At 42.6% G+C, this 24,110-nt stretch overlaps 1 protein-coding gene across 2 annotated transcripts; it reads right to left on the bottom strand.

The window, feature by feature from the left end:
- Positions 1–1,935: 1,935 nt before the first annotated feature.
- On the bottom strand, positions 1,936–23,723 carry CYP4V2 (cytochrome P450 family 4 subfamily V member 2). Of its 2 annotated transcripts, none has more exons than XM_001165629.7 (11): positions 23,510–23,723; positions 20,948–21,060; positions 19,472–19,557; positions 18,432–18,622; positions 17,960–18,029; positions 16,479–16,605; positions 14,212–14,397; positions 10,069–10,171; positions 5,945–6,079; positions 5,672–5,851; positions 1,936–4,477 (listed from the first exon to the last, which is right to left on the bottom strand). In XM_001165629.7, the coding sequence occupies exons 1-11, from the start codon at positions 23,721–23,723 to the stop codon at positions 4,305–4,307; spliced, it is 1,578 nt and encodes a 525-aa protein (XP_001165629.1). In that variant the 3' UTR covers positions 1,936–4,304. The 2 variants fall into 2 exon arrangements, with proteins under 2 accessions (XP_001165629.1, XP_016808140.1); XM_016952651.3 differs by having other exon boundaries at positions 5,672–5,848.
- Between the last annotated feature and the right edge of the window lie 387 nt (positions 23,724–24,110).

Below are 24,110 nucleotides of genomic sequence, written 5' to 3'. Positions count from 1 at the left end.
AGACGAGAGATAATGATGGGAAGGAGAAAGAACGTGCCAAAAACTTATCTACTAGGATAAAGAGAACAAGATCAACAGCTAAATGCTGGAGTTAATTCCAAAACTGAATTCAGCCCAAGGAAATAACCATTTGGTGAACTTCTGGACAAGAAACTGAGGCAAGGATGCAACCAGTCCATTTTAGTAATTAGAGATGAGAGATTTATCCCTGAAATGTGGCATACAGCTAGCCAGCAGGAAAATGAACCTGGTTTAATTAGAGGAGAAAAATGACTAATTAGTCCAGAAAGTCATCAAGGCAGAACCAAAAAACTAGACTGATGTGTTAGGTTAAGCCTAGCTGTCTTCCAAAACAATGCAGTGTAACTTTAACTTTCCTACTATCTAGAAAAGAGAAAACTCTGCATTTTCTTAAATGGTATTGCATTTAAATGACTGGTGGGCATATATGCTGATGATCCAATCCAGAGAATTATTGAACAGCACAAAGAAAATAGGGTGAAGAGCTAAGATCATATCCAGAGAATGGGGGCCCTTCCTTCATCCTTCGGCTGACCTGACACACACTAACTCGCTTTTGGTCATAAATGAAAGACAGTCCTTGTAAGCAAACGGCAATATACTGGCTCTTGGGTTCCCAAGTAGGGTGGACCCACTGAACAGTGGGCAGGGCAGACATGCAGTGAGCCTCAGCATCACCTGCCATGTGGGACTCAGGTTCCTCCAGGATTCTGTCCATTTCTTCTGCCTGCTTCTTCTCATCACCCAGCAGCTGCTCCAGAGGTTCTATTGCTGATTGATCTTGAGTTTCACAACCTGGAGTTTCCACCACAGAGATGGACTGTATCTCTTCTTCAATTGCAGCTGGGAAAACTCGTTGGGGAGAACTCGAATTTAACCTTGCTTGGGTCACTCAACAAAGGTTGAGAAAGTGGGATTGCCTAAGAACATGGCACATATTTACAGTGTGTGTATGTTGGGGAAGGAAAAAGATGAGAACAGAAGAAAAGCCGGTAATTCATTGTAGGATAATTTCAAAAATAAAAAGTGCTGCTCCTAGAAAAAGAGGGTGCCCAGGCAGACTAAAAAATTTTAAATGTATCACTCAGGCATTAGATGCTGGAAGGAAAAAGGTTTTGATCTTCTAGAAACATTCCAGATAAAAATGGATTTTTATGACTAGCATCTCTTATTGGGTCATTTGGTCCAGAAACTGATATCCCCAGCTGTCTGTGACAATGCATAGAGCCCCAAATCAACAGTCCATCACCTGGAGAGGTTTCTGGACTCTAAATCCCTGGGACCAGTGATGCCTGTGGTTTTTGCTGATTCCCAGTAACTGAGTTTACTTTGTGCTTTCAGCTGAGCAAAATGTTCTGGTGATTCTACTTCTTCTAGTTGATTCTTCAGAGTCAGAGAAATTCACAATCACTCTATGACAACAGTACAGGAACCTTTCGTTAGAAAATCCAAGAGTCACTGACGACATCAGCTCGAAAGTGCTATTTATTTTATTACCCGTTATGAATCAGCCATCTCCTGATTTATCTTTTACGGTTTTCTATGTTTTGAATTGATATCAATTCTTGGAATAAAATGCAGCACCTGCATCTAAAATAGAATTTATTTTTCTTGAGACACGTCTTTCAGGTAGAGGAAAGGTAATGGGCACACAAACCTTGATCATCTTCTTATAAAACAAGGCAGCATCCACATTTCAATACTGTAGCACATGAAATAATTTCTCAATTCCTGCTCTGTCATAGCTTAAATGACTTACTGATTAAAATATGAGTAACAATAATTCTGGAACTGAAAGATGTTCTCAAGCCAAAAGGTAACATTAAACAATGTTTTAAATTTAATGTCATGTAGGGTCACTAAAAACAAAATGTAAGGGATAAATGTAAGTGCATAAAACAGAGATAATACCAATTTCCACAAATACAACTTTTATTATCCAAAATCATCTTGGAAGGACTTTTTCTAATATACCCATTTTCTAGATAATAAGATTAACCATTTGATGGGGATATTTCCAATTGTATCACCTCCTTCCTTGACTTTTTCTTCATCAACTTAGGGCCTGGGTTGTAGGCACTGTGGCTCTTTGGGATAGTTAAATGGGTGCAATTTGGCTGAGACTGCCCCGTCTTAAATGGCCCAGGCTACAGGGCTTGCCAAATGGCTTTGGTTTGCAACCTCTTCCTTTGATATCCATTGAAGAACATGTCCTACCCTCTTGATTGCACGCTTCTATCTGCTATTGGCTATCAGGAGCGTTAACAGATAAGTTCTAAGGTCCTTCCAGTTCCAAAAGCCATTGACCAACCCTGTGAGGCACTATGAGAGATTGGAGATTACTGAGGAATCTCTTCCAATAACATATGATATATAAAGGTAATTGTGATTCTATGAAGAATGAATAAAAACTGAAAACAAAACCAATCTTGTTTAAACTATTAAATGAAGTTTTAAAAAATAATGGAGTGGGTAGATGTATTGCCTATCAAATTAAAATTCAGGGAACACGTGTCAGTTATCACCTTCATAAGTATGATCTATAAGGTTGAATTAACTAAAGGTCTAACCCTAAACTAAGTGAGATATTACTGGGTTACTAAATATAGATGAATGGCTTCCTTTTTCCTTTAAAGATGGAAGAATCCCAGAAGTATGCCTGAATCAGAAGCAGAGGACTCATGTTCTAATGACACATCTGATCATCACCCTGAGTTCCATAAAGCTATAGCATATTGTAGTAGAAAGTATATCAGCATGTGAGTGGAGAGATTTAAGGGTATAGATCTCTACGTATTTCCAGCTCTGTCACCAACTGGTAACATGACTTTGGGCAGAAACTGTCTTATTGATTCTATTCCCTTACTTATAATATAAAGGAGCATAACTAGATAAGTTCTAAAGTCCTTCTAGCTCCAAAAGGCATGATTAACTCTGTGAGGCACTGTGAAAAAACTGGAGATTATGAAGATGAATCTCTTCCAATAATATGATATATAAAGGTGATTGGGATTCTATGAGGAATTAAATGAAGACTATAAGTGCACGATCAAAAGAAAAACTGTAACAGACCCTACTAATCAACTTAAAATAATCTGCTCCAGGTTATAAAATCTGAAAAGTACTATAATGATTATTCTTGTCATAACTGATCCCACTAATATAATTTGTAAACCCTGAGAGCTGAAGTCAGAGTACATACTCACCTCTTTCAAATTATATGTGTGTGTGTATGTGTGTGTGTGTGTGTGTGTGTGTGTGTGTGTGTGTGTATTCCTGAGTCACCATGAATACCTTTAAAAAATTCTAGAACTTTGGGCCAGGCATGGTGGCTCATGCCTGTAATGCCAGCACTTTGGGAGGCCGAGGCAGGCAGATCACGAGGTCAAGAGATCAAGACCATCCTGGCCAACATAGTGAAACCCCATCTCTACTAAAAATACAAAAATTAGCTGGGCGTGGTGGCAGGCGCCTGTAGTCCCAGCTACTCAGGAGGCTGAGGCAGGAGAATCACTTGAACCTGGGAGGCAGAGGTTGCAGTGAGCCGAGATGTCACCACTGCATTCCAGCCTGGGCGACAGAGCAAGACTCCATCTCAAACAAACAAACAAAAACTCTAGAACTTTGATTAAATTATATTTTTGGGGTCTATCAATTGAAGTGGAATTGGACTGTGGATTCCTCTGTTGAGAAACCTGTTAGATGTTTACTTGGGTGCTGACACAATTAACTCTACTTTTGGGACCACAGCCAACTGTAACATCTATGGTGGTGATGAAAATAAAAAACTCTGGCCAGGCGTGGTGGCTCACGACTATAATCCCAGCACTTTGGGAGGCTGAGGCGGGTGGATCACTTGAGGTCAGGGGTTTGAGACCAGTCTGGCCAACATGGTGAAACCCTGTTTCTACTAAAAATAGAAAAAAATTAGCCAGGCATGGTGGCAGGCGCCTGTAATCCCAGCTACTTGGGAGGCTGAGGCAGAAGAATTGCTTGAACCTGGGAGGTGGAGGTTGCAGTGAGCTGAGATCACACCACTGCACTCCTCCAGCCTGGGCGACAGAGTGAGACACGGTTTCAAAAAAAAAAAAGAAAAGAAAAAAGAAAATACAAAACTCAAAACTCTTTCTTTGTTAGACTTGATGTCAAGATCAGTGGGATCAAGGAAAAATTAGGTCTAGGGGATTCAAGCATATTGAACTCATGATCTGTAAGTTGTAAATGACAAGGATCTCTTAAAATAAAGACCTTTCTCATGATAAAGGCACAACCCAATAATATAGTTAGCGTTCATCTGCATTTCTCCTCTTCAACTTGATCCAGATGCCATTACTTGGACGAAGAATCAACTGTCCTTCTAGACCAAGCTCTTCTCTTTTCTGGTTGGATTCTATCCAAAAGTGCCTCAGGATGCATGAAAGAATGGTCTTTTCCTCCATCACAGCAAACTTTTGACCTTCAAATTAATGTAGATACCATCGCTTTAGTTATAGATTTACCCCAAATGTGAGAAACAAGAGGTCCTATCATAGGAAGCAAGGCATTTTACATTTTCGCAGTAGGTGGAAGGAGAATCAGAATGGCTTGGGACACTTGTTAAAAATGAAGAGTCTTGAGTTTCCCTCCCTGATCCCACCTTGCATATCTATAGCTGGGGAGGATCAGAGAATTTGTACTCCAGCTGATCCAGATAAATCCTGAGCTCATTCAAGCTTGAGACTCACTACTCTAGATTATGTCTTAGTGGGTCTTTCGTTTACTATGGATTCACCAAAAAAGCTTCAGATTCACCCGTTTCATTCTGGCCTCATTTTACCAATGTCTGCATTTACATAAATGACAAAATGCTAGAGATACTAAAACTAAAAGGGTGTATAATGCAGGGTGGTGATGTGCATTCATTTTGCTTAAGTACTAGCTGGCCATATGGCAAGAATTTTCTGTTTTGATTTGCAAAATGAAATTCTTAAAAGCAATAAACACAAAAATTAGGTTAACCATAAGTAATCGTTAATAAAGTTTTTACCACAATAAGTTATATTCTACTGTAATTAAAACTCTACAACATTTTGAAACTCTACCATGAAGCTAATTATGTTTTATGTTATGGGTAATTGTGTCTCTCTCCAAATTCTAAGCTCCCCCGTACCTTAGAATATGACTGTATTTGGAGACAGGTAATTGAAAGAGATCAGTAAGTATAAGTGAGGTCATTGGGGTAGGCCCTAGTGTAGTCTGACTGGAGAGAAGATCAGGACACAGACCCACAGAGAGGAAAGACCAAGTGAAGATATGAGGAGAAAATGGCATCTACAAGCCACGGAGAGAGGCCTCAGGAGAAACCAGCCCTGCCAACACCTTGATCTTGAACTTCCAGCCTCCAGAACTGTGAGAAAATAAATTTCTGCTGTTTAAGCCACCCAGTCTGTGGTATTTTGCTATGGAAGGCCATGCAGGCGAATATACTAATATACCTTTTGACCGTAATATTTTAAAACTACAAAGCACAGTGAGGAAAAAAAGAAACCACCTATTTTTTTTTAAGGCTGTTGCATATGGGCAATGTCACATCACATCTCAAAGAAATCACTGTGAGAAACCCACCATCAAGTGGGCCTGAAAGGTCAAACCAATTCAGATGGATACAAACCTATACAGTTCCTGGGGCCAGCAGAGAAGGGCACATAGGCATATGGATGGCGCCCTTGTGCATTCTTGGGGAAGAACCGCTCAGGCTGGAACTCCTCGGGGTTGGGGAAGTATCTCGGATCTCTGTGCAATGCATAGGGAATGATGACGGCTTCAGTGCCTTTTAGAACTCTGTAACCTGCTGTCAAGAAGTAGTCAATACATTATGAGACCGGAGCAAGATAGACATTAGAAAGTTTCCCTCTCCCTTCTACTTTAGGTATAGCATACTTACCCACTTCACAATCTTCACTAACACTACGGGCAAATAAAGGAACAGAAGGAAAAAGGCGAAGGGTCTCCTTAATAACACATTCCAAATACCGAAGTTTCTTCAGGTCTTCTACCGTAGCGGGACGGTCAGACTTCCCTGATGAAAGCAAGTAGATAAGATGACCTGAAAGAGCAGTGGGGGCTGGGGGTGCAGATATCTAAAAAGAACAGGTGGATCAAGGCATGGGATGCTAAACACCCATCAAATACCCAACAAAGAAGAACACGTGGATCAAGGCAGGGGATGCTAGATACCCATCAAATACCCAACAAAGAAGAACACGTGGATCAAGGCATGGGATGCTAAATACCCATCAAATACCCAACAAAGAAGAACACGTGGATCAAGGCAGGGGATGCTAAATACCCATCAAATGCCCATTAAAGAAGAATATGTGGATCAAGGCAGGGGATGCTAAATACTCATCAAATACCCTTCAAAGAAGAACATGTGGATCAAGGTACTGGATGCTAAATACCCATCAAATACGCTTCAAAGAAGAACACGTGGATCAAGGCAGGGGATGCTAAATACCCATCAAATGCCCATCAAAGAAGAACATGTGGATCAAGGCAGGGGATGCTAAATACCCATCAAATACCCTTCAAAGAAGAACACGTGGATCAAGGTACTGGATACTAAATACCCATCAAATACCCATCAAAGAAGAACACGTGGATCAAGGCAGGGGATGCTAAATACCCATCAAATACCCTTCAAAGAAGAACATGTGGATCAAGGTACTGGATGCTGAATACCCATCAAATACCCATCGAAGAAGAACACGTGGATCAAGGTACTGGATGCTAAATACCCATCAAATACCCTTCAAAGAAGAACACGTGGATCAAGGTACTGGATACTAAATACCCATCAAATACCCATCAAAGAAGAACACGTGGATCAAGGCAGGGGATGCTAAATACCCATCAAATACCCTTCAAAGAAGAACATGTGGATCAAGGTACTGGATGCTGAATACCCATCAAATACCCATCGAAGAAGAACACGTGGATCAAGGTACTGGATGCTAAATACCCATCAAATACCCTTCAAAGAAGAACACGTGGATCAAGGTACTGGATACTAAATACCCATCAAATACCCTTCAAAGAAGAACACGTGGATCAAGGTACTGGATGCTAAATACCCATCAGATACCCTTCAAAGAAGAACACGTGGATCAAGGTACTGGATGCTAAATACCCATCAAATGCCCATCAAAGAAGAACATGTGGATCAAGGCAGGGGATGCTAAATACCCATCAAATACCCTTCAAAGAAGAACATGTGGATCAAGGTACTGGATGCTAAATACCCATCAAATACCCATCGAAGAAGAACACGTGGATCAAGGTACTGGATGCTAAATACCCATCAAATACCCATTAAAGAAGAACACGTGGATCAAGGCAGGGGATGCTAAATACCCATCAAATACCCATCGAAGAAGAACACGTGGATCAAGGCAGGGGATGCTAAATACCCATCAAAGAAGACCATGTGGATCAAGGCAGGGGATGCTAAATAGCCACAGCTAAAGCAGAATTTCTAACATTATGCATAATCAAAATAAAATGGACAATGTGCCAAGTAAAATAAACAGACACTAAAGGTCACATATTGTACGAATCCATATATAGGAAGTACTCGGAATAGGTAAATCCAGAGAGACAGAAAGTAAATCAGAGGTTTCCAGGGCCAGGGGAAGGAGGAATCAAGAGGGACTGCTTAATCCTACCAGGTTTCCTTTCGAGGTGCTGAAAATGTTCTGGAATTAGGTAGACGTAACTATCATACAACATGGTGAAGGTACTAAATGCTGCTGAAATGTACATTTTAAAATGGTAGATTTTATGTTATGTGACATTTACCTCAGTAAAAAAAAAATAACATAAGGAATTAATACTTGCAACTCACTACACAAAGAATAGTTGCTCAAATGTTTTTTTCTTTCTTTCTTTCTTTTTTTTTTTTTTTTTGGAGACAGAGTCTCGCTCTGCTGCCCAGGCTGGAATGCAGTGGTGCAATCTCTGCTCACTGTAAGCTCCACCCCCCGAGGGGTTCATGCCATTCTCCTGCCTCAGCCTCCCGAGTAGCTGGGACTACAGGCACCTGCCACCACACCCGGCTAATATTTTTGTATTTTTAATAGAGACAGGGTTTCACTGTGTTAGCCAGGATGGTCTCGATCTCCTGACATCGTGATCTGCCCACCTCGGCCTCCCAAAGTGCTGGGATTACAGGTGTGAGCCACCGCACCCAGCTTAGTTGCTCGAAAATTCTAGAACTAGGATTGGGGGTAGAAGAAAAAGTGAGGCACAATGAGCAGAAAACACGAGAAGCACAGAGCAAAGCTTCTAGTAATGATGACTGTGTCACTCATTCTGCAGGACCACAAAGCTTTGTGAAACTGGTAATGAGCTAAACTTTGTAGGGGATACAAAAGATTGAAGCCTATTCCAAAAGAACTTGTGAGCTTTTGGAAGACCAAATTTATCCACTCAAGGCAATCTAAGCAAAACTAAAATCAGTGTTAAAAAGATAAAATGATGACAAAAATGTTGCCAAAAGTGTTAGATGGTGTCCATTCTGCAAAATAAAAGCTTGCCTCTTAATATGAAATTCCAGTCCCGGCACAATCTGCACACAAAACTGCTTTTCCATCCTCATCTCCCAGTGAATGAGAGATGAGTTCTCGCGGTCTCTCACTCTCCACGATTGCCCTCCACACCACAAACCTTTCCACTTCTGTGCCGTTGCTCATATGCTTCCTCTCTTTCTAGAATGCCTTCTCTCTCCAGCTTTATTCCTTTAGTTTTCTTTCCCTGCTTCTCACTATAAAACTGCATCAGATACCACTTGTTGCTTGGCTAACTCACCTTTATTCCTTTTCACCTTGCAGCTATTGGGGGCCATATGACACATGATTTTCAACAAGGATAAAATCGATGGAAGTCCCTTTGTGGCAGACTGATAATGGGCCCCAAAATATCAGGTCTTAATCCCTGCAATCTGTAAATGTTACCCTATTTGGAAGAAGAGAACTCTTGGCAGATTTGATTAAATTAAAGATCTTACAGTGGGTAGATTATCCAGGTGAGCCCTGAACGCCATCACAAGTATGTCACAAGTATGCTTGTGAAAGACACACAAGCACACACATGCACACACACACACACCACACATGCATGCACGTGCATGCACACACACACCCCCAGAGAAAAGAGAAGGCGATGCAGAGACTGGCAGAGATGGCAGTGATGCGGCTGTCAGCCAAGAAATGCTGGCAGCCACCGGAAGCTGAAGAGACAAGGAGTGGATATCTTCCCAGTGGGGCACAGCCCTGCCCACATGGTGATGTGGGCTCAATGACACTGATCTTTGACTCGGGTGTCCAGAACTGTGAGGGAACAGACGTCGCTGCTGTGAACCTCCCTGTCTGTGGAGTTGTCACAGCAGCAGCCACAGGACACCAACACACCCGGTACCCCCACCTCCCCTGTCTTCCTGCCTTGAAGATGAACGTGATGCTTGGAACGTCAATCATGAGGACAAAAGCCAAGACGGTAGGGATGGCTGGGAGCAAAAGGGCAAGTCTGGGACATCCTACTGGCAAGACTTTTCCTCCGGGTTGCTTGCTGTGTAATAGAAATGTATCTCCTCGTAGCTTAATCCACCTTTTTAACCCACCTTTTCTCTCCTTTGTGCTGAGAGGCAATCTGCGAAACAGCTTTCCTGTACCTTTCTAAATAGTTTCACCAGCTCCTCCTTTCTCCCAAATAGCACCTTCTTCACTCAAATGCACGACCCATGACTCAAAGCTTCTGTTTCGCCTGGGTAGCAGTGAGACCCTTGAGGACAGCAGCACGCATCAGTGCACCCCAGCATCCAGCCTAGTACAGCCACTTGCCAGGCGACTGGCAGAGGCCTGTGAGTGAATGGACGAGGCCTTGCAAAGGGGATGGTACTGGAAAGGATCCCGTGGGGGAGCCTTCCTGCTCATTACACTGTGTTTACAACACAGTGACATCTCTGCAGGGGACTTAGTACCACAATATAACCAGTGAAGGGGCCAAACATACCAAACACGTCATCCAATTCATGATCCACTTTTTTCTGGACTTCTGGGTTAGAACCCAACAGGTATAAGGACCAGTTTATTGCAGCTGCAGTTGTGTCGTGCCCCTACAAATGCAGAAAACAATAGCTTAAAAAGCAGAGTTACGCTGCGATGATTAGGAGTGACCAGAAACCTCTTTTGAATTGTCTCGATTTGATGACTGCACTGTGACTGCAAACATAAGAAATGAATTCTGTGCTGCACCTTGCCTCGGTGATAAACAAGGAAACAAGCCTGAAAAGCGGAGGTTCATGCCTAGAGATGGCAGTTCCACGCCGCACGGTGCTGCACGCTGGTGGGACGTGCCTGTGCTGTGTTAATAAAGGCGGCGTTCCATGGGCACGAGGTGAGCTGCGCCTTTGTGAACAGAACAAAGTCTGATTTTCACGAGCCTGCTTGTCAGCGCTGTACTTCTCTGCCTTCCCCCATCTGTCAGGTGGGCCTCACCTGTTGATGACGGGCACCAGGGGGTAGAGGTGTGGTTCTAAGTCATATCCTCCGCAGTAAAAATTGACAACAACCTCATTTCATACTTGCTGAGTTTTAGGCAAAATACTAAGCACTTTGCAGAAACTGAATTAATCTGCACAAAAACTCCATGAAAGACTCATTACTGTTCTTTACAATTCAGAGATTAAAAACTGAGGCCAAAGATGTGGTTAAATAACTTCTTCTGTGCTAAACAGCTTAGTGGGAAACAGAGGCAGAAACTGAGCCTGCGGCGTGTCCGATGACAAAGCCAGCTGAGCCCACGCCATTCCCTCCACACCCTGCGCAGTAAGGACGCTCCACCTCCACCTCTTACGCCAGCGTAACGTCTCCACCTCCACCTCTTACGCCAGCGTAGCGCCTCCACCGCCACCTCTTACGCCAGCGTAGCGCCTCCACCGCCACCTCTTACGCCAGCGTAGCGCCTCCACCGCCACCTCTTACGCCAGCGTAGCGCCTCCACCGCCACCTCTTACGCCAGCGTAGCGTCTCCACCGCCACCTCTTACGCCAGCGTAGCGTCTCCACCGCCACCTCTTACGCCAGCGTAGCGCCTCCACCGCCACCTCTTACGCCAGCGTAGCGTCTCCACCGCCACCTCTTACGCCAGCGTAGCGTCTCCACCGCCACCTCTTACGCCAGCGTAGCGCCTCCACCGCCACCTCTTACGCCAGCGTAGCGTCTCCACCGCCACCTCTTACGCCAGCGTAGCGTCTCCACCTCCACCTCTTAGCGGTAGCGTAACGTCTCCACCTCCACCTCTTAGCGGTAGCGTAACGTCTCCACCTCCACCTCTTAACGGTAGCGTAACGTCTCCACCTCCACCTCTTACGCCAGCGTAGCGTCTCCGCCTCCACCTCTTAGCGGTAGCGTAACGTCTCCACCTCCACCTCTTAGGCTAGTGTAATGTCTCGGGCAACCTTCTTCCCCACCCATTTGATATTTCAGGCCCTGGCCTCTTATCTACCTCCTCATCTCCCTAGCACATTTCCATATGCAAAAGTGGTGAGTTCTTCAGAAAAAAAAATGTATCTGGAAAGTCAATAACAGTAATCTACCTCTCTGAAACTTTGAGGACAAAAAGAAAAAACAAATTATTTCCTCTATAAAAGATCTCACTTTTCCATTTTTCCTATGTGGCACAAGTGATTTTTGTAATATTTCATTCTCTGTGCAGAAATCTTCAAAGTACTTGTTTTATAAAACAGCTCCTAAAATGAATTGCTCGGGGCTTATTCTGCAATTCTTAAAAGACACAGCCTACAGGTCTTGAGGTCGGCGCCTCTGCATTTTCCTAGCACTTGCAGTTACAAAACCTACTCGGAACTCCAGATGAGCTCCGGCCCGTTGTGCTCAGTTGTCTAAGTACGGAAGGAAGTATTCTGGCTAAACAATTTTAATAGCTTTCCTTGAATTTATGAGCGGAAGCCTGATCCAAATGCATAAGAGGAGTCTGCTGAACTTCCGATTTCATTTCATCTGCCAACTGCAGAAAGCATGATAAGGCAAACGTAAAGCACCGAGGCACACTGGTGGAGCAGGGGAGGGCGCCCACTTTTAGCTCACAGCTGGAACCTCGGCAGTTGCAGCCTGCACCGGCCTGTGGAGGAGGCCACAGTATCACACTCACAGCCTGCACCGACCTGTGGAGGAGGCCACAGTATCACACTCACACCTGGTATGCTGCCTCCCTTTCAATGCAAAGAAGAAAACAATTAGAATGTCAAGGAATGTTAGAGTTGGAAGAAAAATCATTAGTCTGGTTCTGATTGTTTACGTGAGATTGAGAGGTTCCTGGTAGGAGATGGATGTGTGTGTGCACATGTGTGTACATATGTGTATGGGGGTGTGCACACATATGAATGTGTGTACGTGGATATGTACATGTATTTGTGTGTGCCTTTGTGCTTATGTACACGAGTGTACATAGCTGTGTGCATTTATGTGTGCATGTGTGTATATATGTGCATCTATGTATGTGTATATGCACATGTATGTAGGTGTGTACATGTGTTTTTGTATGATTGCATAAATGTACATGAATGTGTGCCTCTGTGGGGGTGGTGTGTGCATGTATGTGTATGCATGCATGTGTGCATGTGGGTATATGTGTGCATGTGTGTGTATGTGCATGAGTATCTGGGTGTGTATATATTTGTGTGAGTGTATGCAGGTGTGTGCGCATGTGGATATACATATGTTTGTGTATGTGTGTGCATGTATGTGCATGAGTGTATGTAGGTGTGTGCATGTGTTTGTGTATGTGTGTATATGTGAATGTGTGTATGTTGGTATATACATGTGTCTGCATGTGTATGTGCATGAGCATATGTGTGTGTAGGTGTGTGCATGGGTTTACATGAGTGTATGCGTGTGTGTGTGTAGTACATGGGCAAGGTGAAGATGTGAGAGCTCTCTACTCCGACATCCAATAATAACACCCGGTATGTGCCGCATACTTATGGGCCAATCACGATTCTCAGAGCACCTTTACAAATCTAATCATCATAACTATTCCATGAGGCTTGTGCTATTAAAATAAGAATATTCAGGCCCAGAACGGCTAGGTGAGGTGCTTGAGGTCATGGTTCCAGCATGTTAGCTGGGATTTGGTCTTAGAGCCCACACACTTAACACCTCTCTACTTTTCAGCTAATTTAGATGTCCATTTTCTGCTTAAGATTTATTTTCAGTAAAGTTTTCTGCTTAAAAAAGTTTAAAACCACCAACGTAGTCCATCTCTCGCTTTACACATAGGAAAATTGTGACAGAACTCTGGAATGAACAGAACTATCTTATTTGGCTAATCAGCACAGAGCCTGAACTGGAACTCGGATCGAAAGACCCTTCACACAACCTTCTTCTACCGTGTCGTGGAGCCTCACACCAGAGTGCAGGACACTGGCACTGCCGCCAGAGGCTGCCGCAGAGCAGCTCACACGTGGGTGGCAGGCAGAGCCATTAAAAACTCAGGTGCCTTTCACTCTGCTCCATGTGGACGATATTACTACATGGCTTCTAAAAACCATGTTTTATTTATTTTGCAATCCACATATAGAGAAAGTCCCTCTTTGTAGGATTTAATATTTAGGCTATCTTGCTAAAATGTACTTCACATATGTATGTATAAATTTGAGATCAGAGATCTTTTTAGAATCATGAACTGGCTGATTCTCTGTTGGAGGGCTCTTACTGTCCTCTAGGTAGAGCAGCTCATGGCAGCAGCTAAGTGCTCATCTGCTGGAACCTCAGAAAGCAGGTGGTGAGGAAGTGGACTTGCATGTCTGGGAGGTTAGAAGGAAGCCTGAAGCCACATGGAGAACTGAGAGCAATCTCTGGCTGCTCTTCTGCTTGGGAAAACTCTGACAAATCTTAGGTTTTCTTGAGGAAAAACAAATGTGTCTACTGCTGTGCCCAGCACTAGTCAAAATCGTTTTCTGAAGAAGTTGAGCTGGTACTTAATCAGTTTCTTAAATTCTGTAATTTCTAATTAAAATATAATGAATCTTCTTTAGTTAAACTACTTTAAAATTTGATTGTTTTAAAAAATAATGCTAAAGATTCTAACAATAACTGAAATTTGTTTAATGATATCTGAACCTAACAATATACAATACCTCAAACATGAAGGTGTCAACTTCTTCTCGAATATCTTCATGACTTAGCCTGTTCCCTTCGTCATCAGTCACACTTAAAAGCAAGTCAAGAAAGGCCCTGCGTTTATTTTTGGAGGGGGCAGAGCCCCTGCCATCACCTCTACAGTCTTCATTGGCGTTCATTTCATTGGCCCGTTCAGCGATGACCTGTATGATTTGAATGATAATCACATGCTTCTGTTTGGACTTGGATGCACCCTAGTTAACACATTTTCTTATAAAATATGCTAGTTTCTTTCATTTATTTTTCTAAGCCTATTTCAACATTTCGACAACATAGGCTCTTGTGAAAATACAGTAAAGCCTCATTAATATTTTGGGGATTATCTGGTGAAACTTTTAAAAACAAATTTAATGTCACGCAAATTCCTAATTTTCAAGTGCTATTTTTGCAGTCTTTCCAACACAAGAATAGAATCATAGTCTACTAGATAGTACCCTAGAGATTTGATTGCGCTAATGAGAAAAAGTTTAAGTGGTAGATTGAATGCAATCATTATACAACAGTCTAATTATAGACTTAATTACATGTTGTAGAGGAGAAAAGAAACAGCAAGCAGATTAGTGAATTCACCCTCTATGCTTGCGATTTCTGCTGCCTGAAATGCTTTCCTCAGAGGCCTGCACAGCTGCCCCCTCCCTTCTTCCAGATCTCTGCTCATTGTCACACGATCAGAGAGACCTCCCTCATCCCTGCCACCCCCGTCCCTAGCACTGCGACGCTTCCTAACAATGCTTTATTTTTCTCCATTTCCCTTGCCACCTGACATTATGTGATACTTCTGTCATACTTATTATTATAATGTGATATTATACTTACGTTATACTTATTATTTAGCATCTTTCTCTTCCAACTCAAACACTGCCATGCTTGTGCATATCTTTGTTCATTGATACATTTCCAACCTCTAGAGCACTGCTTGGCATTTAACAAATACTCACTAGATATTTCTTGGATGGATAAAAGAATGAAGGCCAATACACTTAATTTGGTTGTACATTTCAACCTTCTTTTCCTACCAGGTAATTGACCAAACCTGCTACTAAGTGGCCTGAATAGATTCTAAGCAATTTGAGGGCAAAACACCATGTCTTTTTTTATTCTTGGTGGAATTCCTAGAGCCCAGGCCTCAGTAGGCAATTCTCAATGTTTATTCAATGAATAAAATTGTCTATTCAGTCTGGAATTCATTTAATTATTGCTATTAAATATTAATGCACAAAATTTAAGGAAAAATATAATTATGAAATATAACTTGCTGGCTATTCTCCTATAACCAGGTGATCACACTCCACTGTGGCCAGCTCAGCCAACATTGCATTCATGGAACATCTACTGATTTATTCATCATTTGCTCTCTTGGGGGTAGGGTGTACTTCACCACAAGGACGTAATTCCAATAGATTTTAACCAAAATTTACAGCAAAGAAAGGACATATTTAAACAGGCAGTTTTTTAATACACTGAAATTATAATTTGATGTATATTTTAAATTAAATCTTGCTTTTTCAAAACACATTATTAACACAAAGATTGACATCCTATATTCAAAACAACATCACTATCTTCTGGTTATTTTTGAATTGGAAATAGAATACTAATATCTAGTTAGTTTTAATGTTTTCCATGTTAAGATACTGCTATCAATGCCCTCTGCCTTTGAAAATGACTGCCGAATCCAAACATTTTCCAGAAAACTCCTATACACAGATCTTTGTTCCTTTATTCTTTTACACAGCACCCTGTTTGTTCATAAGTGTTCATAGCTCATATCACATGTTGTAATTATGTGTTGATAGATCACCTCTCCTACTAGAATAACTTCCTTTCAGGTACGGACCATATACACATGTCCTACTCATTACTACATTTCCAACATTTGGTATGGTGGTTAGCACTTAGCGAGTACTTAATTAATATTTGTTGACTACATAATTTAAGTATACATTTTTATACTTAATTTAAGTATAATTTTTATATGAAAAATTGTTTTCTATTATTATTCAACTTTTATTTTCTGAGACATAGGCTCCATAGTCCTACACCGGGTATGTTAACAAAACATCAACATCATGGACTTACCAAAAGTTCTGGAAATGAACGGTGGGGATGGTTGCACAACATCGTGAATGCACTTAATACCACCAAACTGTACAGTTAAAATGGTTATAAAGGGAAATTTTATGTTATGTCTATTTTACCACAATTTTAAAAGTCAGGGACTTACACTGTTGGTAAAAGTATGTAGGATCTTAAGGCTCTTTTTGTGTTCCCATCCTTCTTTAAACATAAGGTACCAGAGATCAAGCCAAAGCCAGGGCATCTTTATTCTTCGAAATATCATCTCACTCATTCTATAAATGGGATAAAAATACATCAGCTGTTGTATCAGAAATGTGTATTTCTTGAGCACTTCTTTAGTACCTGGCCTTGATGAAGGCAATCGTGGGAATGACGATGATTGTCTTAGAGGCTACTAAGAGCTCCATGTTTTATGCTTAGCAGTGAAGGCATGGGCTATTACGCATCCCATGAAGCCTCAGAAAATAATGGGTGCTTTAAAGGAATGAAGGATTCATTATAAAACATCCTTACTAGATAGCCATTTGGTCTCTGCTTCTGTTTCTCCAGGGCGAGTTTCCCACTCTGCCTAGGACCTCTGCACCCGGGTTTGAGATGAAATCGGCCTCTTTTTAAGGTCCATCATTGGTCTGACCACTCCTCTGGAGTGACAGAAGACAACTGGCTGCCCTCTTCTACAAGCGAGGGCTCTCTAAGTACCCAACCGTCACTTGGCTGTCCCAGCACCTCCCTTTCATGTCCAGCCATAGAGCAGAAAGATCCCTATGTGATCTCCTGCAGGACCAGCTTAGGTGCCGGTTCTTCAGAAAGACCTTTCCTGGCCTCTCACTCTGTAGGACACTTTCTTGTTTTGCTCTCTGATATCAATTTGATCTTTTCTTCCTGAGCAATTATTACAATTCATGAATTTCTTTGTCCGATGCCTGCCTCCTGTGTTATTCTGTTTTGTGTACTACTACAAAACCAGTCAGTACCCTGTGCAGTGATTGGAAGATCACAGATGCCTAATAAATATTGGTTAAAATGAAGTGAAATGAGCAGGAGACTTAAATATGCTCAGCTCAATGCACTTCTCTGTACTTCATCAAGTCCTTGCCCTGCCTTTTAACAGGTGAATAATTGCAAGCAATTTTAGAGTAAAATTGACTGTTTCGATGACTAAAACAATACCTACTTGGTGCAGAAAATATGGGAAGAAGAATAACAACAAAAGGAAAGCACAAGAATGAGAAACACATACACGAGACAATGAGAACCACTGCTAACATTCTGTTATAATATCTGCTAGTTTTTTTCTATGAATAATTTTTAAATATAACAATTATCATGGTACAGAAAACTGTTTATATCTTTCTTTTCTCAGCATCATAATGTAAGCATCATTATGTACAATATAATGTAATCTCAATGTTAGAGAATAATCATTTTAAATTACTACATAATCTAGATGTGCCATAATTTACATAACCTTTACTGCTTAAACACATGCTTACATGATGAGGTTAACTTCTAGTTTAATGTTTAATTTTGAAACCATAAAAAGATACAACGCAGAAATTGTTAGCAATAATTTTTAAAGCCTAAATCAATAATAATTGTTAAAATAACTGAAAGGACTCCATTTACCTATAAACTGCACGGACATACTCGGAATCATCATTACTTTGAGCACCAATATTCTTCCCCATAGCTGTTTCTATAAAATATGGGTGAGAAGCAACCATTCAATTCACGCACGTTAGTTATCTCGTGTTTATTTTGCAGCGGCAGACACTAAAGACGTACATCCTGCTTTGTCCTTGTATATTTCAGAATTCTTCTTCCTCCCTTTACCCTCTTCTCTTGTACGGTCCACCTCTACTCCCTGTTCCTGTTCTTCCTTCCCTTCACCTCCCTGGGCAGTTGCTCCATGCCTGCCCCACTCACAGCCCTGGGCGTGGCTGCTGCTCCTCAGAAGGCCAGTGCGGCCGTAGAACCGCGCTGAAGAGCCCATCACCCTTTCCCGTCCCCCCATTTGCCTTCCCGGTGGAGTGTGATTTCCTATTTGGGCCATTTTCTCTTTATGCCATAAATTTAGAAACAGATCGATGAGACTCACCACAGATGATATCTAAGGCACAAAGAGTGATGTAAAAAAAGCAGTTAAATGCTTCTTGGTTAATGTGTTTTTCAAGTTTCTTAACCAATGTATTTGCTTGTTCATTCATGATATCTAAGAAATCTTCCAGAATGGTAAAATGGAAAGTGGGTGTTAACATCTTTCTCCTGGAGCGCCATTTGTTTCCAGTACTAGAAATAAAATATGTGGTTACAAAAAATATATCTACAGAGAGAGAGAGAAAGAGAAAAGTAACATCCAAAACGATTAAAGCATAAATATAGCAAGTCAACAAAATTCTCCTGAAACAGCTTCATCTACAGGTTCTCAAGTGCTTTTGGCAGAATGGCAAAGATATACACATATCTATAAAATATTCATCTATAGTTACAAAATATGAGTATTTTGGACATTGTTCTATAAATGTTTAAAATAGCATTCATAAAATTGAAAAATTTAAGAATTTTTCTCAATTTCTAAGTTCCGAGTTTCTAATAATAAATTTATTTCTCCTTCCATCAATACCTCAGTCCTCAGATGATCCTCACACTCCATGGTTCTACCTTGATATCTCCCCTCTCCAGTTCTCCAAAGTCCCTGCTAGGCTCCTGCCTTGCTCTTGTGGGGCCCTCTCTCAGAGGATGGAGCTCTGTTTCTAGATACCAGCTCACTGTACTTCTCTGGGGCTGACCATCTTTTTGATTGGATTTTCAAGATTTCCCTGCTCCAGACACTCCTTTGCTTTACTGTGTCCTCCATCCCGTCCACTCCCGTCCATCAGGACCTCCTGAGTCTTCCTGAACACTGGCGACAGTCGCTGTTGAATACCACAGCTGAAGATAACTGTTCACCTGGACTCTTGGCCTCTTGGCGGGCAAAGGCCAGCCGCCAGCTGGACCTTCCTTTCCAGCCTTTCTCCTCCTTTCTGAGAGCACAGTCCTGCTACAGAAAAAGCTGCCCTGTGTTAATTCCTGAAATAACAAGTTGCACGTAGAAGTAACCATTTCTATAGACAGCTTTACAAAGGTACACTGGCATACCTTGTAAGAAGTCCTAGGCCAAGCCATGGTTCTAAAAACTTGTACATAGAGGATTTGTCAATTTGCTTTGAACTAGTTAAAATTACCTTAGGAAGAGAAAAACATACTTTAGAGACATACAGACATCAAACAACCTTCCTGTAATTATAGGAATACTGGCTAGAATACAGCTAGTTTCTAGGACATTCACAACATTTATTTTCTCCATGGTTCATTTTCAGTCCTGTGCCTCAAAGACATTCAGTTAGAGTTTTGAACATAAAACTGGCATTCAGTCTTGGGGACTCAATGGAGTTGGGGGAAAGAAAGATGTCCCAGATGATTCTCTGGTTCCCGCCATAAACCAGGAACCAAGTGGAGTTATTTAATGTGGGGAGGGGGACAGTGAGGTGGGAGGAGGCGAATCTGGAGGGTGGGCACATCTGGGGAGATGGAAATCATGGGTGTATTTTCAGGTGATGGTAACTTTGAGGCCTTCAGGTTGCTGTGGTCTGAAAGCAAGTGAGACAGCCAAGATAAGGCCTGAGCTGGAGATGCCTGTTCAGAGTGTCCCCAGCATAGAGGCAGCAATGGAAGCCATGAACGTGATCGGATCACCCAGAGTCCACGTGAAGTGGGAGGAGGGATGGGGTCTAGGGCTGAGCACAGGGTGCCCACCAGGCTTCTTGCTCAAGTCCCCTACTCTGGACAGATCTCCATCTGCATCCACCACACCAACTTCTATTAACACTAGGCCAACAGCGGCAGAAATCCTGTCTGCCCTTCTTGCTCTCTTCTCTGAACCAGGATTCTGGAGAAGCAAGAGAAACTCCAACATTTTCACCATAATTAGAAAGACATGTCCTGGCACTACTTCCTAGGAAATTCAGTCTTTAATTTTGGTCGATGAAGAGAAGCTCTGTTTACCCCATCTTTGTTTCCTGACCCAAACCCTTTTCTCACCATACTACAAGATGATTTCCCCAGACCTTTCAACAAGTAAAAAGACTACAGCTTTTTGGAGGACTAATTTCAATAGCATGGGTTTGTAATATTTATCCCATAAATGTCAAATTTGCATTGTCTTTTAAATTTGGACTAAGTTTATCATTGATATGAGACCCTGAGCAACTTGAGGAAAACATATTTTATTAGTCATATATTTTTGAAGTCTTAAAATAGTGTCTGGTGGATAACAAGTGCTTGCCTTGCGGAATAATTTATTTATGTTTCTAAAAAAAGGATATCCTTTCAAAAAAAGAATAAATATAATGGGACTGATAGCAGTTGTGCACTTATATCTGGAGAATGTTAATCTCCCAGGATTCAGGCTATACCTGGAAAGCATTAAATTGCACCTATATAGTCTAAAATACTTAATGGAATGTTTTTTGTACTGAAATGGCTGAAATATAAGGACACATTATATTGATTCTGGTGAGATTCTCACACTGTCACATACACAGTACAATACTGATCATATTCACACGTACCCACCTCCACATTTTCTGCATTATAAAGGGCCACCATGGGCACCGGCCCGACCCAGAGCTTCAGCAGCGGCATGTGGCGGTACTCCTCTGTGTACTCAATGATCTGCTGAAAAAATTCTGGGGAAAAACATCAAATTTTAAATTCAATCAAGATGAGAAAGTTGTGACCAGTATTGGACAAATGTTTGCTTTCTCATTTTGATAAATATACTAATTCTGTAATATGTTACTGTTAGAGGAAGCCAGGTAGAGAGCATGTGTGAACTGCCTGTAATATTGCAACTTTTCTGTAAGTCTAAAGTTTTTTTCAACATAGTATTTGCCACAGCAAATAAACACACATAATGCAAGTTAGCTATTAGAGAATAATAATTATTAGGTTTTGATGTCCCAGAACGGGCATTCTTTCTAACGACTGCCCAGTATCACAGAGCTAGTAAATGGTGGAAACTGGCTTGTACCGAGCGAGACTCCAGAACTTCACCATAAACTATGCTGCTTCCAAATGTCTCTCAGATGAAGCAGTTGTCAAAATTGCTATGAAGGGAGCTGGGTGAAATCACCAGTGTCAATCATCCTGCGTCATGCAAATATACTGCCTGCCCTGGTCTGGTCTGACAGAGGGGACAGGGAGGTCTCAATCTGTGGTTCTAAGGCAGCAGGGCCAACAGCTGGGAGTAGCTGGGGAAGGCAGACATTGCCACAATGGACTGGAAAATGCTAGATTAGAGTTTAGAGGCCGGTTGGAAGCCAACTGCAATCTTCAAGGTGAAATGGCTGAGGCCAGCGTTTGGACATTAGCCACAAAATGAAACGCAACACCTCTTGTATGTGAAAGAGAAGATTCTTGAGAACAACGACTGTATCTTAGAATATTCTGATATCCCCAACTTTGTTGAGGTCAACACTGGGCACGAAGCAGGGCCTTACTAAATGCTTGATTGTCACCTAAAGAACTTACTCTAACTGACTTCTAGACAGTGATCTAGAAACTTTGCATGCAATAAATTTAATCCTTAAAGTAACTCTGTAATATAGTCACTTTAACAAGTAAAAGAGAAAGAAAACCCTCTAAGTTAAAGAGTTTTAAATAATTTCTCAAACAACTTGGATATAGTGTTGGAAATTGAACAGTGGTTTTCCTGATGCCAAAATCCAGAATTTGTTGGTGGAATAAAAAGTCCCTTTGCAAAAGACAGTATTCGTCATTGTCTTCACTCTGAAAGTGACTACAAGGAGAATTACTTTAAATAGTCCAGTCAGCTCACAGGTTGTTTTGAAACAGGTCTTTATTCACTAGAGATTTTAATTACTGGAATCCCCAAAAGAATATGATGAGACTTCAGTATATTACTTTCCAGGGGTAGGGGATAGGGGAAAATCTATATTTTTGTACAATTTATTTTTTAATACCATAAAGTCTTAGGACAAAAGGGGTGGTTAGCTCTGCTTTTAGAATTAACTGAGATGATTTTTACCAGTGTGATTTTCATATCTGTGTTGGATTACTTGTTACATCAGTCATGATGATATTTGGTTCGCAAAGAGTTCGCTTGATTTTTTTCTGTCAAAGTATTTTTAATATTTTGGTAAACACTCTTCCATGAGGCCTCATCTTGTGAAGTTGAAATGACAGCATTATTTTTATTAGAGAAAACAAGTGAAAATGAGAAAAAGTCCTTCAAGCTTTGGAGTTAGTTAATGCTCAGCCTGTAAAACGATTACTAACAAATAATCCCAGAGGAAACTGGGTTCTGGTCTGGGCCAATTTTAAAATATGCCATTTTGGGCAAATCTTTTCAGTTCTGGGTACCTCAACTTAATCCCTGATGAAAATAAAACGCTGAGATCGAGTTCGCCCTCCCTGACAGGGGGTTGTAAATACCAGGTACTTTTGAGAGCTTTCTAACTTAACGTGATTTTTTTCCATCAATAAAATGTCCATCTCTGTTTTAAAACATGATTTTAATTTAAAAATTCACTCTTTAATAAACAAGGCGTTTGAAACCCTCCAAAGAAGTCGGCCTGAAGGCCCTGCCGTCTCTTAATTGTTATTATGTAACATCCTTTAAAGGGCTAAAGTATGAAGGTCAAGCGGGAACTGAAGCAGCAGTCAAGTCTTGTGATGCCGGGAGGAAGCGTCCAATGAATCTCTAGTCTCTTATTTTCCAAAGTGGCAGCGAGAGGAGGGCGGCTCTGGGCGTTAAGGTGTTGGCCAGTTTAAAACCGCTTTGTGCTCCCAGGGAGCTTCTGTTCCTAAGGCTTCCCAAGCCAAGGCAGGAGGAAAAGGCAGGGCTTTGAGAGCTGAGCAGTGGTGAGGTGGGAAAAGACCGAGGGCAGGGGTTTGGAAATACCCATCCTGTGCTACACACAAAGAAAATGCTCACTTTGGGATGGGGCACTAGCAGTGTCGGCGGGAGCCAAGGGGCAACGACTAGAACTGGGAGTGCATTCTCGACAGGGTGACAGGCTCCTCTCTCCTACAAGCAGCGGGTTCCTGGCTGATCGGAGGGTGGGAGCGGGGCTGCGGACCCCGTTGCGCTCCAGGAGGGGCGCCGGCCCTTACCTCGCCCGTCCGGCTTCATCAGCAGCGCGTGGCCCACCAGTGGGTAGGCGCGGGCCACCGTGGGGATGGGCCGCATCTGCTGCCATTTCCGCGCGTAGGTCGCTACCCTCTGCAGCAGGCTCAGGACCAGACTGGCGCCCGCCAGGGAAACGGCACTCGCCGCGCCCCACAGCAGCAGCTTCTGCCACACGAGCCCCAGCCAGAGCCCCGCCATCGCCCCGGCTGGCGGCCGCGGGGTGCACTCCGGGAAAGTGCGGGCCCGCGGGGGCGTGGTGCGAGGCGGTGCCGGCCGTACGCCGCCCACTTCCCCGCGCGGACCTGGCGCGCTCCCCGCTGCGGGGTCGCCCGGTCCCCGGAACGACGTTTCCCGCCTGGCCGGCGGCCAGGGAGGGCTCCACGGGGCTGTTCCTGCGCCCGGCCCAGCCTACGCAGCACCGCGGCCTCCACGCCCCAGCCGAAAGCGAAAGACCGGAAAACGGTTTCCGGGCCCCAGGGCGTAGTGACTGCACGGGAGGCTCGGAGGCTGCGCCGGGAGGAGGCAGCGCCGGGAGGAGGCTGCGCCGGGAGGAGGCTGCGCCGGGAGGAGGCTGCGCCGGGAGGA

Source organism: Pan troglodytes, chromosome 3 (genome assembly GCF_028858775.2).
Source record: "Pan troglodytes isolate AG18354 chromosome 3, NHGRI_mPanTro3-v2.0_pri, whole genome shotgun sequence".
Taxonomy (NCBI): domain Eukaryota; kingdom Metazoa; phylum Chordata; class Mammalia; order Primates; family Hominidae; genus Pan; species Pan troglodytes.
Note: the sequence above shows the minus strand (reverse complement) of the source record. Positions and strands in the feature narration are given on the sequence as shown.